The sequence below is a fragment of the Phytophthora sojae genome, assembly GCF_000149755.1.
Source record: "Phytophthora sojae unplaced genomic scaffold PHYSOscaffold_4, whole genome shotgun sequence".
Taxonomy (NCBI): Eukaryota; Oomycota; class Peronosporomycetes; order Peronosporales; family Peronosporaceae; genus Phytophthora; species Phytophthora sojae.
Genome location: NW_009258118.1, coordinates 6390411 through 6409132, shown reverse-complemented (window position 1 = coordinate 6409132; position 18722 = coordinate 6390411). Strand labels below are relative to the sequence as shown.

Here is an 18722-nt window from a genome sequence, read left to right as displayed (position 1 = left end):
ATGGGCGCAAGTTCCCCCCGCATTTTGTGTTCCAAGGGTGACGTCGAGAGGGAGGTCAGAAGTTACTGCGAGGAGGAAGTCGCCACGTTTTCGGTCCAGGCAAAGGCGTGGTTCGATCTTCGAGTCATGCTCGACTGGATCGAAAACGCTTGGAAGCCTATCGTGACGGAGCCATCGCTACTGACCTTAGATAGTTTGAAGGTTCACAAGATGGCGGAAGAGCTCGATGCACTGGCGTGCACTGGGACGGCCGTGCAGTTCGTGCCCGGTGGCTGCACGGGGGTGACCCAGCCGCTGGATGTTGGCGTCATGGCGCCGTTGAAACAGCACATTCGCAAGGGCTACTCGAACCGTCCAGCTGGAAGACCCCGCAAGATAACACCGGGTGAGCGTCGATACGGCATGTACTGCCGCGGGATATCGGGCTGGGAGAGGATCACCGAAGACACAGTGCGCAACTCGTTTCACAAGGCGGGGCCATTCGTCCAGTACGGCCCTCCACTTCACGGTTGAGATCTCGTGCAAACGTACTTAATCAAACTAGTACGGTAACTCTTTGAATACAAATTTCAAGTCTATCCACTTTTGACGATTCGTTCAAAACGAGATGAGGTGATGGGACAGGTAACTCTCCGTTAACGCTGATTGGCTACTGTTTTCTATACAACCGATACGGAGTGCTGCAATTTTGCGAGTGCTGCATCTATCCGGTTTTTGCGGTAGCCTCTTTAACCTCTGGTACACTGTACCTCAAAGCTGATAGCCAGTGATCTCAGACCCTCTTATAGCTGTTATTTTCGTATTTAGTATGGTATACAGATATACACAGTAATATGCTCTGCACCAGCCATCTACTGCGCTCTGGCTGATGCTCTCCTCGCTAATACACTTACTTCGTCTTTTGACGCCTCCTACACACTTGTATCTTCTTCTCTACGCTCCCTACGCTCTCTACCTTCGCATTCAGAGGTTATGAGCCCAAGCCAAGCCTCAAGCGACGACTTCCCGCGCCTCATCGGCGCCGAAAACTTCGATGTGTGGAAGACTCGCGTGTGCGTGGCCCTCAACGGCAAGCATCTACTCGGCTACGTACAGAAACCCGACTACGATGGCGTGGGAGGAAGGAAACGATAAGAGCGAGAGCGACATGTCCGACTCCGACGATGCAACGAAGACCAAGCCGTCGGAGAGAGTCGACGTCGACTCGGACGCGATGGACTACGACGAGGAGAGCGAAGATGACAAGCAACGGTCCGACTCTGATGAAGACTCCGGAGACAACTCGGACTCCTCCTCCAAGCGCAAGAAGCTGCTGGTAATTCGACCATTCAGCCGCAGCCAAGGCAAGCGCGGTGCCAAAGAGAAGTCTCAGCCTCTGAACCCGCGTGAGCGACGTCAGCAAGAAGCCAAGACCAAAGCGTTCTTGATGAAAACCATGGACAACACCCATGTCCGACTGGTGAAGAACCTCACGACATCCTACGAGATCTCCCAGTTCATTTGCCATAAGTATGAGGGTGCTGTATTCCACGGCGACCCCTACTTCATCCAGCACTACTTGATGGAAATCAGGTATGAGGAGGGCTCAGACCTGACTAAATTCTTCTTGAAGCTGGAGAACGCGATGAAAGCCGCGCAAGAAGCCACCGACACGGTGATGGCAGAGTCGCAGAAGTCGACCTACCTGTTTCACTCCATGCCCAAGTCAAGGAAGAATGACCTCCGCATCTGGAAAGGCCAACGGAAGTATATCCCGTACGAAGACTTGAACCAGAGCATCGAGGGCAAGGTCCGTGACATCCAGACTCAAGAGCGGTATACGCTGTCTAAGGGAATACCTGAGACCAGCGACACCAAGAACGAGCGTGCCCTAGATCGCAACGGGAACTGCAATTGCTCTTACTGTGACCGTCCATGCCATAACATTCGTCAATGCCGCGGACTACAAAAGGACCTGCGAGACGGACGAGTGAGGCACGGTACTGCCTGCGAACTTCGCTTTCAAGGGCAACTCGAAGCGCGACCATCCGTATCGCAATTCCAAGAGCTGGAGCCAGCACCAAGGACGCAGCAACAACAGCAACAACAACGGGAACGGTCGCAGAGACAAGCACCACGGTAGCCGCAAGCACAAGCATGATGGCAACGGTGGCAAGAATCGCAATACTGACCAAGGCAAGAACCGTCCTCTCGACTCCGACTCGGATGACGATGGCGATGATGGTGCCAAGCGCAAGGTGTTCCACAAACAGCGCCGCGATACCGGTTTGATTGCAGTTGCTACGACGGTCAACCCTCCCATCAGCCTGGCCGCCCAAGCCAACGTTCAACTTGACCCTACCTGGACTATTGACTCTGGATGCACGCGCCACGTGACGCACGGATCCCAGTGGTTTGCCGACATCGCAACGAGTGGTGGCTTCATCACAGTTGGCGGCAATAACCAGATTCCAATCGAAGGAATTGGACAAGTTGAGCTGGAAGTCGTTGACTCCAAAGGCAACTCGAAGACGCTCACCCTTCATGGTGTCCTGTACGCACCGCAGTTGCACTTCAACCTGCTATCGGTCCCAGCCGCAGTGAAGCACGACTACCGCTTCAACTTTGACCACAAACACTGTGCTGTGCAGACCGACCAGCGCTTTAAGCTCAAGGCGCTCATGGCGACCAACACGGACCTGTACCAGTTCCAGGCTCAGCCAAAGGCCAATGCTACGGCCCTCATGGCCAAAAGTAAGCAAAGATTCCTACTGCTTATGCACAAACGCCTTGGACATCCTAACGTTCGCATTTTGCATGACCTATCTAGGAGCCAAGCCATTGATGGACTCGATGATTCTGTGGTTGTAGATCCTACGGATCAGTTCTTCTGTGTAGCCTGCACGTTAGCAAAGTCACACCGCGCCCCATTCTATTCTAATAGAGTTGTTTACCGTGCTACATCTCCTTTGGAAAAGGTGCACTCAGATATCTGTGGTCCATTACCTGTGCCTAGTCTTACTGACTGTCGCTATTTTTTATCTTTATCGATGACTTTTCTCGATTCATGTATCACGAACCGTAGTGAGCTGAATGAGTGCTACGAGGACTTTCGGAGAAAAACCCTGAATATCTTCAGGCGGGACATCCATGTCCTGCAACACACTCGGACTCTTATAGAAGATCATGATATTCAACGGCTCCAAGCAGGTAATGCGAAAGAGTATGAAAAGTTTGGCCGTCGGATCTTCAAGAAGTACGGTACTCATGCACAGTTTACCAACGCATACACACCTCAGCAAAATGGTGTTGCGGAACGCCGCATGCGCACAATCATGGAGCGAGTGCGTGCACTACTGCTTGACGGGAAGCTTCCAAAACAGTTTGTGGGCTGAATGTGTGTGTCATGTTACTACACTGAATAATATGACGCCCAGCTCCAAAACGGATGGCCGGACCCCGTATGAGCTTTGGTACCGTCGTATCCCATCCATGACCTACATGAAGGTATTCGGATGTAGTGCATACGTGCATATCACGGAGCAGTATCGTGACAAGCTTGACCCTCGAGCACGACTGTGCATGTACCTTGGCATACCGGACCACAAGAAAGGGTATCGCCTGATGGATATCAACACACACGCTATTGTCTATAGTCGTGATGTCGTATTTAAGGAGGATGAGTTCCCCCCTCTGGCGGACTTGACGCTCAACCCTGAGCACAGTCCAGCTTTGTAAAAGGACCAACGTGCCACCATACCGGGTCCCGCACCTGCAATGACTACTCCTGCAAACCTGTACCTGCAACGACTCCTACTGCAGATCCGGCACCCGCTCCTGCTGGCCCTGATACACCTACTGCTGCCATTCCTCACACCCTACAATCGCGCAGGGGGGGGGGCTCTTAATCGGGATGAAATATATTACTCCTTACGAACAGAGACCAAGTCCGAATCTTCCTTACCACCGGCGCGTAAGCGGTCCCGTCTCAGAAAAGACCACGAGGAAGCCAACCTCAACTCTGAGGAAGATCAGCAGGATCAGGAAAGGCGTAGACAACTACTGTACACATTACTAGCTATTCGGTATGTGACAGAGCCGCCTACGTATCGAGTGGCAATGCAGACCGCTCATGCTAAGCGATAGCGCAAAGCAGCCAAATCAGAATATAAATCCCTAATGGAGAACAACACTTGGGTGCTAGTACCCCGCCCGAAAGGACGGAAGATTCTCACAAGCCGATGGGTCTTTGTTGTATAGTATATCTCCGCACGTGGGAGCCGCGCGCTAAGCTGGCTGAGGATGACTTCGTGGATGAAATGGCCATCGTCGATCGCTGGAAAGCATCCGACGTCGAGGATTTCGAAGCGTTCTGGAAGATGGATGATGTCGGCAAATACTTGCTGGGTGCGGACACGGAAGGTCTCTGCATCTTCAACGCGCTCAAGCGACCAGCGGAGCTAGTAGGCCGTCCGGATGTCGTCACGCAACAAGACATTGACCAGCTTGTCCACGACGAGCTGGTGCTCTACCAGCGTGACCTGTCCAAAGGTACAAAGTGGAAGATCGTCCTCCGTTTTCTTCGTCGACTTCGAGATGCAGGCCGCGACTTCATCTACAACGCGATCGCGAATTACAACTACGTTGTTCCAGGACGTCGCGGGGCACGCATGTTGGCGGAAATCGAGCTCACCGACGGGATCTACATCAGCGCAGCCTACAACCACAGCTTCGTCGGCCATGGACTCGTGCTGACCGTTTAAGGCAAGACCCGTCCTTTCGTCATCATCAACTAGAAGATGACGATCGGAGTCGGTAGGATTTCCGCGGGTTTGCCTCAATGACAATGGACTTTCCCAGCAAAAATAAAATAAAAAATGTTTCTGTGCATGGACTCTAATGTATTAAATCGTGCGCCTAGGTAATTCGGTACTTGACCAGGAAAACCTCAACGAGGGAAAACCTTGTGCGAACAAATGATAAAACCCAGTGAAAAAAAAACTAAAGGAACGCAATAGATAGGCACGCTTCATGCAATTATATTATCGTTGTCTTACTATACTGACTAGCCGGATAAAGCTTCCATGGAGTGTAACCTGAGGTTGGCCCTTAGTTCTCTGAACTGGTGCTTGTCTAAAGCTTTTGTAAAGATGTCAGCCACCATCTTTTTCGTTTTACAATAAGTGACGGTGAACTCGTGTCGCTCAGCTTTCTCTTGCACAAAACAGAATCATATGTATATGTGCTTTGATATTCCGTGAATGTCGGGGTTGTATCAGATTTTAGTATAGCTCTGATTGTCCTCATGGATAACGTTGCCTTGTGTTGTATCAAAGCCAAGTTCTTGAAGGGGGAGTTTGAGGAATATCATCTCTTGCATGCAGTGGCATAAGGCAATGTCCGCAGCCTCCGTTGTGGACAATACTACTGTGTGGTGCTTGCGCGAGAGCCATGAGATTGGACTGCCGGCTAGCATAGTAACATAACTACCCACAGAACGTCTCGTATCAGGGCAGTTTGCATAGTCAGAGTCACTGAATGCTGTTAAGTTGTCGGCTAGGTTCTCCGGTGTCATATCGAGTGACCCTCCAAGGAGAAGGCCATAGTCTTTTGTACCGGATAGGTACTTGAAACCTCTGACGATAGCTTTCCAGTGCCCCATTCCCGGATTGGCTAGGAACTGGCTGACTTCGCGCATGTAGAATGCCATATCAGGTCGAGTGTCTACCATGAGATTGGTGATACTACCAACGGCTTCGCGATACGGAATATCTTTCATCGTACCTTTTTCAGCTTCACTGCTAGGCTGGCTGATAATAGAGAGTTTAGTGTTCCGTTTTGCTGGAGTTGCAATAGGATACGGAATGTAGTCGCTGAATCTGTCAAGGACCTTCGTAGCGTACTTATGCTGGTGGATGAATATCGTTCGGTTCTTACGGTCACGTTGAATAGACCAGCCGATTTGGTACTTCACCACCCCTAAATCTGTCATGGAGAATCGCTTTTTCAGGGCGGATTTCAGTTCGTCCACGAGTAGGTGCAATAATCAAAAGGTCGTCCACATAGACTGCGATGTGGCAAGTCACACCGTTAACTGTGCGTTTAAATACACAGCTGTCCTTAATGAGTTTGTGGGACCCCAGACTCTCTAGGAAGGCAGATAATGTTTTGTACCAGACACGGGGAGCTTGTTTCAACCCGTACAGACTCTCCAGGAGTTTACACACGAGGTGCTCCTTGCCCGGGATCTGAAAACCTTCCGGTTGAGCCATGTAGATTTCCTCCTCGAGAAAGCCGTTGATGAATGCCGTTTTTACGTCCATCTGGTGGATTTCAAGATCTAGCAGGGCTGCAATGGTGAGGAGGAGTCTGAGTACTTCCATTCTGATAACAGGAGAGAATATCTCGTTATAGTCAATGCCATGTTCCTGTAGGAAGCCTTTGATAACAAGACGCGCTTTGAAGCGGTCAATTTCACCTGTGCCGGTTGAGCTTTCTGCAACTACGATCAGGATGCACCCAGAGTACATGGTACTGCAGCCCTAGAGGCGTCTGCCGCCGATCATTGATGTAAGCCACTTGCCACTTCTCAGTGGTAGTTGCATACTCCGCATCCACAGTGAGATCACTCTCCTTGTAGTACTCGTCATAGATGGGATGGAACATTTGGTCGATGGGAGTAGACTTGCGGACTGTGCGAGTAGCCTTTTGGACTGTGGCAGCTGTTGTACGGTTTGTGTCAGTAGCCCCGCTGACTGTGGCAACAGTCATGTGGTCGGTGTCATCAGCCAGTTGCGCCACTGACATCGCGTCCCAAACAGTTTCTGGGTCTTCATCGTCGACTACAGCAGCTGGTCTGCCACACTTGCCGTTTGTGCAGTATGCTGAAGCCTCGCCGTTCATGAAGGTGCAGATCAAGCACAGCCAGTCCACATTCGGCTCCTGCTCTGACAGGTCTGTGCCAGGATCAGTCTGGTTGGTGGCAGCAGTCTGATCGGTGTCACTAACGACGGCACTCACTTCTGTGACACCACGTGCCGGCTGCAGCGGCTCAATGGCCTGCTGCACCTCCACCTCGGCGGCCCCCGCGGCTGTACCCTTAGACCTTCCTTGAGATGACAGGACAGCCGTCGCATCAGCCGCAGCGCGGCGCGCCGCCCTGGCCTTCTTCATGTTGCGCGACTTGGCTGCAGGTCGATTCTTGCGTTTCTTCATGATCTTGTCGAACGCTTGAGCTGCCGGCCTGCCCTGTAGCACAGTACGCTTGTTAATACCAGTCACCCTCACCATGGCGTGCCCAGCGTGACGTTACTTCACAGGCAGCAGAACTGCAAGCACTAAGTCACGTCAGCAGACGCGGGCGTCCTTAGGTATTGGTGACTGTTGCCAGGCTTGCGCGAGGCTGATAGATACCGTATCGCCCCTGTCCTAAGCGAACGTCAATGTGCGTTCTAAATGTTAGGGTTAATTTCTTGACTCACGAATTAGTGCCCAAAAAGGTACGAATTATTTTCGTATTTAATTGAGGCAAAAAATATGGACACGCCGGGAATTGAACCCGCGTCCATCCGCTCAAATCGCGGTGCTCTTGCCAATTGAGCTACAAGTCCAAGCTCGCTTGATTACCTTCGCAATTGCATCAAGGGCAAAAACATCGATGTATTAAGTCAGGTTAAAACTCGTCGTCTGAACTATCACTGCTGGCGTATTAGTCGTCCGATCTGACTGCCTTTCCTGTAACGCCGAGCAAGCTCAATTGGTCCAGCATATCAGTGATGGTCTCGATACCGTTTGTCTCGTCTTCGGCTTGACAGGTGCGCGTATCACCAAGGAGACCAGCCTTAGCAAACCCTCCGACGATTGTCTGAGAGCTAAGCTCGTCCCAGCTCTCTGCAATCCACGACGTGATGACAGTCCGCTTGGACGCAACCATTTCGAAGGCAGAGCTAGGCATCTGATCCTGAATGCTTGCGATCTGCTCCCTCGCCACCTCTTGCATCTCTTCCCTGGCTATCGCTGCCACTTGCTCGGATAATCTTCGCCGCTCCAGTGTCTGGCTACGCTCTTGTGCATGGTGCTCAGCGATCTGGGCGCGAAGACAATCCTCCCAGCGCCCTCGAAGTCGGCTTTTGAAAGGATGGTTCCAGGCAATGTCGGCTGGCTGACATACGTACGTGTAGCGCGGCGGCACTTTCATGAGGACTACATTGATAGACTTCGCGTAGTCAACCACCTGGGTCCATTGACCCGAGAATTCATCCCAGAGCAGAAGCAGCTTCTCGTCCATGTTCTCTCGATATCCAAAATGGTAACGAAGAAACTCGAGCGAGATATGGGAGTTCCACCACGCTGTAGCATTGCCGTAGATACAGCAGCCGTGTCGGGCTTGTAGCACAAAGACCTCCTTCCGCAAACGCACACCAAATCCATGACGCGCGGCATCATTGACGGCTTGCACGTGATCATGACGTGAGACCCCATTCTTGAATGCGATAAACGGGGCGTATTTATTCCCGTGCCAGTCTCCTAGCAGCATTGCGGTAGCTCGCTCCTCGTCCTTCCCGCTGCACTTAACCCACACCGTTTTCTCTCCGCGCTTAGTGATCGTTTTGCGAGGGGGATACTAAAAAACTACAGCTACAGCACGCATAAACGCTAAGAGTTAGATGCGGACAGAATAACACCTTAGGACAGCTCCTCACCTGTCTGGTCCACGTTGTACACGGTTGTGATCCCGTGTTCGATTATAGCCGCCCGGACGTCGGCAATGAACTTGGCCTTGGCAGCTTCAGCATCTTCGGGTGTCGTTTGCCCCTGTCGCGTTCGGGTACGGATCGAGCGTTTATGCCGTCGCATGAAGCGCCGACGCCGTGAATGCGACGCTTTGAACTTTTCCGGAGCGAGTCCTTCGTCGGCAGCAACCTCGAGTGCCTTGCACCGCAGCATCTGAGAGGTGACCGGGCAGCCTTCTTTGCGCATCGTGCTCATCCAGAGAACAATGGCGTCCTCAGCTTCACTAGACAGCACCGTTGCTTGACCGCTGCTACGCAAGTTCTTACGATGCCCTTTGCCGTCATTGCATATCGAGGCGATGTGAGCCTCTTGTTGTTTCCATTTAGAGATCTGCTTTTGCTTACGTGTTCTGTCATCAGCACTGCAAGGCGGATAAAAGTGATCAATTACCTCGTTTACTTTGTTCCCAGCAGCTAGAAAGTCGAGAGGACGAGGCGCTTGTGGGCGTAGTCGACAGCAATACGAGAGTATCTCTTCGGTCTTTTCCCAGTCCCAGTGGTGCGAGGCCTTCCCATCGCGCTTTCGATAATGCGCTCTAGTAGCTACCGACATACTGTACTCTCACCCTTAGCCAGTTATCTGAACCACGACGTGATTAATGGTCTATAATTAGCGAGCTTGATTCGGTATTTTAGCCCCGATCATCTGCTGAAAATCGGACACTCCTATTGGCTAAAATAAAAGTTCGCTTAGGAGAAAACTTCGCTTAGGACAGGGGCGATGCGGTACCCGAAATCCGGCACGACCACGCGTACAGTATACAATCATGCGTGAATAGGGTTACTAAACTGAATATACCTGTATCAGCACCTTGGCGAGGATAAGTACTGGAATACGTATTGTAGGGGTGTAAAGAAATAATGGATGTTTTATTGAAAATTGTGAGGTTACCTACGCTGTAGCCACTAGCATGATCTCTTCTTCGACTCGAGCGACTTCGACTGCTTCGCCATCGCCTTGTCCATCGGCGGTAAGCGAAAGCCCTGTGGCCGCGCTATAGGTTTTGTGTCCTTTGTCGTTCCAAACAACCCACCTTCTTCTTCTGAAGACGACGAGTCGAACGATTCCGACCGTCGTCGCTTGCTACTATTCCGGCGCTTTGGGGTACGGGCGCCACCGTCGAACAGCTGTTGAAAGGGTGCCGCTTGGATTCGCCGACCTCGTCAGTGGCGAATACGCGCGGATTTTCGTGCGCGAAATGTTCAGATAAGAGTGGCATTTTGAAAGGTTGAATTTTCGGGTTTTGAATTTTAAAGTTACAAGGCAAGTTATTGTCGTGAATCGATACACCGAGCTGTATTGCTATATTTCAGTGTGATGAATGGTATCTTAATGCAATGGCCACTCAATTGAACTGGTAATACGCCTATAATAGATGTACGAACTGGATCGGCCTCCTCTTCATATGTAGAGCATTGCAATTTACGGTGCCATTTATCACACTTAGAGGAATCACCGCTGCCATTGCCACGTTTGACGCCAGAGTTTACTAGAATGTCTTACGTTTTGAATTCTTGTACACACCTATCACTGTGGGCGGCTGTAGTGGATGGTGTAACCTAGCTTCTCGAGACTACCGTACGCTGCGGCGGTATTAATGCGCAGTTATTACGAAAGGAAGGAAGACAAGTCGATTATAGTTGCGCAAGTATCATAAGGAGAAACAATTTGGGTGCAGCGAGAACAGCGGTCAGACACATACTCCGATCTGTGGGTCTGGTTCATACATGCTCATATACCGCTATGTAGCGTGTTCTGCATGTATTGTTATGACTGCATCAATAGCAACAAAATTACTGGGGGGCGTGTTTTGGGTGGACAATGGGTGCGAGTTCACATTACCGTCAGAAGCCTCATGCTGTGCTTGGAGGCAGCATTGTCTCCACGTCGTCCAGTGGAGGACCGAAGCTGACTAGGAACGTTCACGAGACTGGCGATGCGAACGCATGACAGCGTTTTGGCGCGCACTGTAACATATAATAACCTACCTGCTTCACGATAGGTAGATGCGACACCCACAGGTATGTGGCTCGGTGTTACCGCAGCGGCGAGCAGATGTTATTGGCCAGCCTGTTGTCCCAGCAGCAACAGCCTCCGCATGCGTCATGCACGGGCAGAAGTGCTGCGCAGTAGCACAGACAACGGACAGCTTGCGGGCAGTCGGTGTTGGCAAGGGTAATGCAGGAGTAACACGGAGAGACAATGGGCAACGCGAAGCAAACGTATTGACACCGCTATGTAGCATTTTACTGTTAAAATGGCTCCACCCGTGGACCCCGCGGTGATTCCTCGCCGGAAATCCGTTTTTAGCGGCTTTCCTCGATTGTCGTACTTTTTGCAACATTCCTCGATGAACATCCATGGACCCTCGAAAATAAGCCCGATCCCACAGCAAACAAGCAACTATGACCGCCTGCCGTTTAGCCACTTCCGAGTACTGTACAGGTAAAGATGCAAACGATTGCAAAACCATTATTGGCTTTTTGTCGAGGATGTTGCGTAAGTATATTTTTAGTGTTATCCAGTAACTAAAGCGACTACAACGGCTACAATGTTTGCGCATTAAGTTACACAAAGCACCTCAATTTATTATTGGTCATTAGCACGACCTACATTAAAGTGGCGATCGGCAGCGGCTATTTCCTGTGCGACCCCGACTTGGTTCATTACGAAGCGACACGCAACAGCGAGCAATAAGACTCAATGTGCGGGGTACAAGCTCGGCAAGTGTTGACGGCTATGCTCAGCCAAAGCGACCTGTTCCTGCCTCCCATGGTGTTCGAGCAGCTCATGAGCAGCGACCTGCGCAGCCGGCAGACTTAACCAACCGCGTACGCTGTGCCAAGACTGCCACCAGGACGTGCCATGATGGACTCGTCCAAGTAACTTAAAAAACCAATTAAGTGCGCGATTTTGGGTCATTTCGGAATTTGCCTACGACAGCACAAGGATGGTTGAGAGGAAGCTATTCGGGTCATGGCGTATTACAGAATAAGGAACAATACCAGGAGCATATTCCTAACTGTAAGATAAACCGTCCTTGCAAAGCTATAAGTGCAAGTGTAGCGGCACAAGGAGCAATAAAAGCCAGTGATCATTTTAGTGCACAATTCATAATTAATTTTGGTTTCAGTATGGGCATGTACTTGTTGATAGCACAGGTGCCTGTTAAGACATGTATGTCTTTCTCGCCGCTTTGTGATTGTGATAAAGCACACGGACACCCTCCAGAGTCATTGCTGAATACTTACCGCCAAACTTTTAGAGGCCCTTGTTGGAAGCTGTTCCATACTAAAACTGTCGCGCACAAATTTGATTATCGGCTTTTAGGCCAATCAAAATATCACAATGTCGAATAGATCGATTGCATTGGTTAATAATGCATATCGTGCAATAAATTGAAACCGTGCATTCAATTGGTGTTTTAAGTTGCATTCCCAACGGCAGCTGGGACACTGGCATGCCGGTGGTTGGCAGCATCTTAGACACGCTGTCGCTTGACAAACAGGTTAGCTTGCCTGCCTACGGCGCAGAGTGTAGCTCGCGCTCAGGTTCTCCAAGCAGCGCCAGCATGCCCGTGTGCGGACGGCGAGCACTTAGACGTGTCCGACTCCATATCACGCATACCTCTTTGTCATCATCACCTTGCTGGTCTCGTCCGTCTAGCTAGACGGGTTGCTGCTAAGCTCACTTCAACAGCATCGTGCACTACTACTAATACACATCGCACCAAATAACCGAAACCAACACCGTCAGAGATAAGCGATTTACTCTAAGCAAGTCCCCTCTGTTGCGGAGCCATAACAAGTGCTACCTTGTAGATAAAATGAAGACTGAATTAGCTTTTGGTGTTAGCAGCCCCCACCTCGAGTACTAACGGGTTCAAGCCCGTTCTCATACTACGACCTGGTCTCTCCTGCATCTCAGCTCTCTTCTCAACCTCCGTTGAACCAGGTCCTCAACTTGAATATGCATTCCAACACGCCCCCATCGAAGATCGCTCTTCCACATCGAAGTTCGCTCTTCAACTACTTGGCACCTGCAATGCCCATGAGCAGCAGCAAATCCTTCAGACGCTTCTTGTCCAGCGCCTTTGTAAAGGCAGATGCCTTTTCTGCAGGATTATCTTCGCCCGTCACTTTGTGCAGCTCGATGCCCCCCTTTTGCACCTGCTCCCGAACAAAGTGCCAGCGGAGCTCAATATGACGCGTGCGGCGACTGTATGTTGGATTTGTAGCCATCACATGTGCAGCTTGGTTGTCGATTCCGATCCGCAGCTTGACAGCGCAACTGGGCAAGATCTCCTGCAGAACGTTGCTTGCCGCCACTGCTTCCATAGTCGCCTCGCACGCAGCTACATATTCCGCTTCAGCAGTCGTCAAAGCGATTATCGATTGTGGACGAGACATCCACGTAACAGCGCCTCCAGCAAGTGGGAACACAAAGCCGGTCGTGCTCTTCCACTGCTCAGGGTCGTTCGCCCAGTCGCTGTTGCTGAATCCCTCGAGCTCCACTTCATGCACACTGCTCTGCTGTCTTGCGTAGGTAATCCCGTAGTCCTGCGTGCCAGCAAGATAACGGAGCACTCGTTTCAGTGCAACCACGTGCTTCACCGCCGAGTTTGCGACGAATCGGATTAGCTGCCCCAACACAAAGGCCAAATCTTGTCTCGTGCTGGTCGCTAGATACATTAGCATCCCGAGTGCGTCACGATACGGGAAGCTTGAGTCCGTTGCCTCGTTTTCGTCCAGCGGGGCCAGTCTCACGTTTACCTCCTTAGGGTTTCATACAGCGTGTGCCTCCAGGTACCCGAATTTCTCCAGAATTTCTCCGCGTAATTGCCCTGTGAAATAGTGATACTCTCGTGTGTCTGCTGCACCTCCACTCCTACATATTGTGACAGCAGTCCTTGGCCTTTCAGCCCGTATGCGTCGTTCAGGTCTTCGAAACAGCTTGGACTTGAACTGCTCATGATTAGTCGCAACTAAAATGTCGTCAACATAGACGAGCACGTACGCAATGGTCTCTCCTTCAAAGCGGTAGTACAGGCACGGCTCCGTGAGCGATCGCCGGTATCGATCGAGGAACCACTGGTTGAGCTCGGAATTCCACTCACGACCCGACTGATGCAATCCGTACAGCGCCTTGAGCACCACGTACATGTGACCATTCACCTTGCACGGGTATCCGTCGATGGAGCGCAGGTACTGCCGTATAGCCAGCCACGCGTTCAAATACGCCGTATTGATATCTCCACCGTACATTACTAGCCTCAGCTTTGCAGCAATCGTCATTAGCAGTCTGAGAGAGGACATCCTCACCACTGGTGCAAAGGTCTCGCGATAATCGATACCAGGGCGCTGGTAATTCCCCAGAGCTACAATGCGCGCCTTGAATCGAACCACGTAGCCAAAAGGGTCCGATTTCAGAGCGTACACCCACATGGTGTTCATAGGCTGAGCGTCCGCAGGAACTTCATCTCCAGGAATCTTCATAATGACACCTTTGGCTTTGAGTGCAGTTATCTCCTCCATTTCTCCCATCAGGAAGATATCCCGCTACTTCGAGCGCATCATCTCTCTGCGATTGCGAGGGATTTTGACTTCACTGGCCAGCCGTTCTTGTCCAGCACACGAGCGTTGTTCGGCGTGAGATTCGGCACGTAGTCGTCCAGATATCGAGGTAGCCGGCGCTCCTGGCACTCGTGAAGCCCCGTGCGAGTCTTTTTCACTTCAGGCTTTGCGGCGCCATGCTCGACGCGTTCGTCCTCGGACGGAGTCTCGTCATGATGCGTGCACTTCCGTGTCTGGGCTGGAGCCGGTGAGAACATCATACTTGCATCGCTACTTCCTCTTGGCCGCTTCCACCTTCGCTCACGCGGCGCAAGCCCGTAGAATCTGCCATCTTGAGCTCACCATTATCCTCCTCCAGCCCGGAAGTGCTAGACACATTTGCGTCTACCTCATTTTCGTCTGAGGCAAAAACACTCGCCAGAGTAATCTCCTCCTCATCAGAATCAGCTTCAATCTCAGCGTCTTCGAGCTCGTCTTCTACCACTGACGAACCGCACGTCGCCGCCTCCATTGCCTCGTAAACAAACTCGCCGCCCTTATCCGTGAGAACCGGCTTCACCGTGTGCGTGAGCACCTTCTTCACGAGTCGTCCAGCTTGCCGCTCCGCCCAGAACACGTACTCTTTGAGATGCTTGTTCACGACCTCGCTTGCATTGCTTTTCAGCAGATGCACCGTGACAAAAGGTGAGTACCCGTCCATTATCACCAGGATGGCCTCGTACCGAGTCCCATTCGCCTTGCTTGGGAAGCGTAAGTCTGCATAGATCACCTGATTCGACTCTTTGGTCGCTCGATCCAATTTTGTTGGGGTGCTTCTTCTTCTTCTGCTTGCCCAAGTGGCACGCGTCACACGTGTCCTGCTGCCGCGCACCAGCTCCTTGATGACCATCGTCTTGAGATACTGTGGGCAAGTATGGCACAGTCACTCGTGCCAGAGCTGCAGAGTGCCGACCCGTTCCGCCACCGTGTAGTTGCACAACGGGTGATTCTCAGGCCCTACGAAGTCGCCGCGAGACGGGTGAGTGACCTGGAACCCCCAAGTCGCTTCTTGGGGTGTCGCCACGGCCACACGTCGCCCTTCTCTGAAAATCATGAAGTTCCGAGTCGCTGGATCAAAACCAAACTCGAAGCCTTCAAGCCTGGCGAGGATAGACCATACTCAGCATCTGGTACGTAGAAGATGTCGTCCACATACATGACAACTTGCTCGCCGTCGACCTCATTTACTAGCGCGATTGTGCCCACTCCAGCCATACGCGCGACAATGCTTGGCGACAAGCCTCAAACACCAGGTGTCCTCTGTGAACGAAACGAAGTAAGAACGTCTCCCAGTCACATGTGAGTTTAGGGCAGTTTCAAAGTACCACCACGCGCTGCCGGCGTCGGCATGTCCTTGGTTTTCGCCCTGCAGACTCGCACCAGCCGATTCCGCTGCACGTTCATCATCCAGCGCATGTGGCGAGGCCGATGAAACCTTTATCGCCCAGGGGGGTTCGTATAGCGCAGCCCAAGACTGTTCCTCAAGGTGTAGACCCAGCGAATCGACTTCAGAGTCAACAGCAAGAAGTTAGACCCAGAGATTCGCAGTCGCGAAGCTTTAAACCCTGAAAATCACTCCTCTTGGTTGGCGTGGGTACCTTGTGTAATCCCTGCCGGCTCGTTTGTGTTCGACGGAACGGCACTCCACCGGTTGTAAATGTAGCCTCGAAGAAGTGCGGGAGTGCACATCTAATCCAGAACGCACCTCCACACCAAAGGCAAGCCCAGAGAATCAGATCCCCTGAAATCCAGAATACCACGAATTCAGAGTCCAGGATTTCAGTCCACTCTGGGACGTGGAACTCTACCCAAATGCCCTTCAAGCTCGATAAAAACAACAAATACAGAATATACAAACTCTACAACTAGCCGTCACTTATTCTTTTGGACCCATGGACGATGGGTCAAACTCACACTAGGCTCATTCGAGTCTGAAATTCAGGGGCCTAGCTCCCCTGAGACTCACACAAACGCACACCACCTCCAATAAAGGAGGAAAATACAATCACTATCAGTTACCTTCCCTTCACACAAGCAGTCAATACAAAATCCTGGAGGTGACTACCTAGCACCCCAGAATACCCTCTGGAATAATATGAAATGGGCTACCACGAGCACAGCAAGTGGCCCAACCAGGATATGGAATAGATGGATCACCCCACGAAGCTCAAGGCCGTCGCTGGTCACCACCTAACTGGACTTGAGTTGATGGAGTCCACACAGACGGCTGTCCTTCGCCGTTGATGTGCCCTTAGCGTCCCGCGGTCGTAGTCTCGGGTCCTCCGGATTTCCGTCGGCATGCTTGGCCGAAGTCACTTGCGCAGTACAGGGAAAATTGAACTCTGTTTGTCTTTTATCAGCTACTTTTCTCTCTCTTACTTCTTTCTCTTCTGCATTCTTCTTCGACCAAATACCTTCTGTTCACTATGATTGGGGTCACATGGCTTGTCTTGGGTATACCTTGGGTTCAGCGCTCCAAACTTGCGATCGGCTTGCGATTCCATTGTCGCACGGCGTCGATAGTGCCAAATGCGGGGCCTTGGACATTGAACACGTCCTTCGACGCTACCCGTCTCGACATTCCGTTTTATCTGGTTCACGGCTGGGACCCTCGAAGTACAGTCTCCGCCATGCTTGGACCTCAGCCTGTCGGCCTCGACCAAAATACCGTTTATGAGTGGTGTCGCAGCGTTCAACGGCAGTACGAGTATGCTCAGGGTTGGGCCAAGGACCTTCAAGCTCAGGCTAAGTCGAAACGTTCGGAAGCTCAGACCAAGGCGTGGCAAGATCTGTCCGAGAGGCCCAAGACGGGTTTCCAAGTCGGGGACGCGGTATGGCTGTACCTGGCGAGAGTCCAAGCTGGGTTGACGAAGAAGTTCGCTGATCTTTGGCATGGACCATTCCGTATCATGTAGGTTTCAGATGATTTCCGGTGCAAGTTGAAAAGCGAGGGAACGGGCTACAAATTGCACGCTTGGGTCCACATCAGTAGACTCAAACCGCGTGCCCTGTTCCCAGACCGACCAACTGAAGATGTAGAAGTCGCCGAAGAAGATGATTTCGATGCTGCGTTATTACCAGAAGATTTGGATGGCCCAGATGAGGCTCAGAACGAGTATGAGGTCGAGACCATCCGTGATGTTCGCGGGGTCAAACGGACTCGGACTTCCAAAAGAGTCCGGGAGTACCGAGGGATACTGGTGTATTTCCGAGTGTAGCGGGGAAATTATGTTTTCCGATGGAAGGATAAAGCCACGTTGAAGAAGGACGAGGTGGCCGTGGACGGCGAGCCGCACGCGGACACCAAGACACACGTGGACACCAAGATGCACACGCACACCAAGCCGCGCGCGGTCACCAGTAGGTTTAGTATGCCGTTCAAGCGGGCGGTTTTCTTGGACCGGGCAACCGGTACATGTTTTGTCCCCAGCCGAACGTGGCAGTAGTGTAGTTTGAGCAGTTCGTTGTGGGCCAGTCAAGAGTTTGCACCGTCGGGCGCAGGGCCCCAGCAGCCCCGACACGCCACCACGGCACGCTCGACCGCACGCCCGGCGGCACACACCCGACTCTTCGACACCCACCACAACCACTCCCTAAGGGGGCAGCCCCAACTCGCATTCACTCCGTGAGCTTGATGGGGCTCGCCTTCAATAATCCAGAACGACTGCTGACCCCCCAACGTGCTTTAGTATGCCCAAAGGAAACCGAGCTTGAAACTGCCTGTGTCCCAGCTGAATCGCGGAACACTTCTGTATGAGTTCAACAAGGCTGCCAAGGCGCAAGCACATTTCAAAGCGCTGCCGGTGTCTGAAGACCCGTAGCTGTGGCTAAGTTGGGAATCGTGTATGTGTGGCGTCTCTGTGTGAATGCTCAAGTTTGTTTTGTTTTACGATTTCTACAAGTGGAAATGGATTGTCAAACGCTGGTGAGTGGTGACCGCGGGACTATGCAGTGATTGCGACCTGGGAAAGGGTTGGAGTAGTGAGTGGGAAGGCGCCGTCGCAGGCATTCTCAGGTTGTGAGCATCGAGTCCAACTCGCAAGAAAGCTCTTTGATCTCAACACCCACACGAGACGGTTGTGGCGAAGTCCGCTCAGATTTTGGCGAACCTCGTCGGTCGCCTGACTTTGACATGCTTGGTCTAGAAAGCCGTAACCCAGTCTCAGCCATGGTGCACCCGGACAACGTCGGTGATAGAAAACCTGGTGGAGCCCTTAAGGTATGGAGCTTGTGCCCAACAGCAACTTCGAAGTCGAGCGTGTGGGATACGGATACGACAGAAGCTGAACTGCGGAGGCTGTTGGTCGACGATCGCCAAGCTCAGATGTCAAGTGCAGA

The 18722-nt window shown here is 51.8% G+C and overlaps 5 protein-coding genes and 1 pseudogene across 6 annotated transcripts; 2 read left to right on the top strand and 4 right to left on the bottom strand.

Annotated features, from left to right (window-relative positions):
* PHYSODRAFT_497920 (hypothetical protein) lies at positions 1–513 on the top strand (the record flags this gene model as incomplete). The annotated part of the gene is made up of 1 exon (XM_009529411.1): positions 1–513. The coding sequence occupies one exon, from the start codon at positions 1–3 to the stop codon at positions 511–513; it is 513 nt and encodes a 170-aa protein (XP_009527706.1).
* A 922-nt stretch (positions 514–1435) lies between these two features.
* On the top strand, positions 1436–2122 carry PHYSODRAFT_497977 (hypothetical protein; the record flags this gene model as incomplete). Its single annotated transcript, XM_009529410.1, has 1 exon — positions 1436–2122. The coding sequence occupies one exon, from the start codon at positions 1436–1438 to the stop codon at positions 2120–2122; it is 687 nt and encodes a 228-aa protein (XP_009527705.1).
* Positions 2123–6453: 4331 nt separating this feature from the next.
* Positions 6454–7269, bottom strand: PHYSODRAFT_332390 (hypothetical protein; the record flags this gene model as incomplete). Its single annotated transcript, XM_009529409.1, has 1 exon — positions 6454–7269. The coding sequence occupies one exon, from the start codon at positions 7267–7269 to the stop codon at positions 6454–6456; it is 816 nt and encodes a 271-aa protein (XP_009527704.1).
* A 247-nt stretch (positions 7270–7516) lies between these two features.
* On the bottom strand, positions 7517–7589 carry PHYSODRAFT_t801 (annotated as a pseudogene). Its single transcript has one exon. The product of its transcript is annotated as a tRNA-OTHER (tRNA).
* A 788-nt stretch (positions 7590–8377) lies between these two features.
* On the bottom strand, positions 8378–8593 carry PHYSODRAFT_450177 (hypothetical protein; the record flags this gene model as incomplete). The annotated part of the gene is made up of 1 exon (XM_009529408.1): positions 8378–8593. A coding segment is annotated over one exon (216 nt), but the record flags the coding sequence as incomplete, so codon positions are not given.
* A 71-nt stretch (positions 8594–8664) lies between these two features.
* PHYSODRAFT_332388 (hypothetical protein) lies at positions 8665–8967 on the bottom strand (the record flags this gene model as incomplete). The annotated part of the gene is made up of 1 exon (XM_009529407.1): positions 8665–8967. The coding sequence occupies one exon, from the start codon at positions 8965–8967 to the stop codon at positions 8665–8667; it is 303 nt and encodes a 100-aa protein (XP_009527702.1).
* Positions 8968–18722: the final 9755 nt, after the last annotated feature.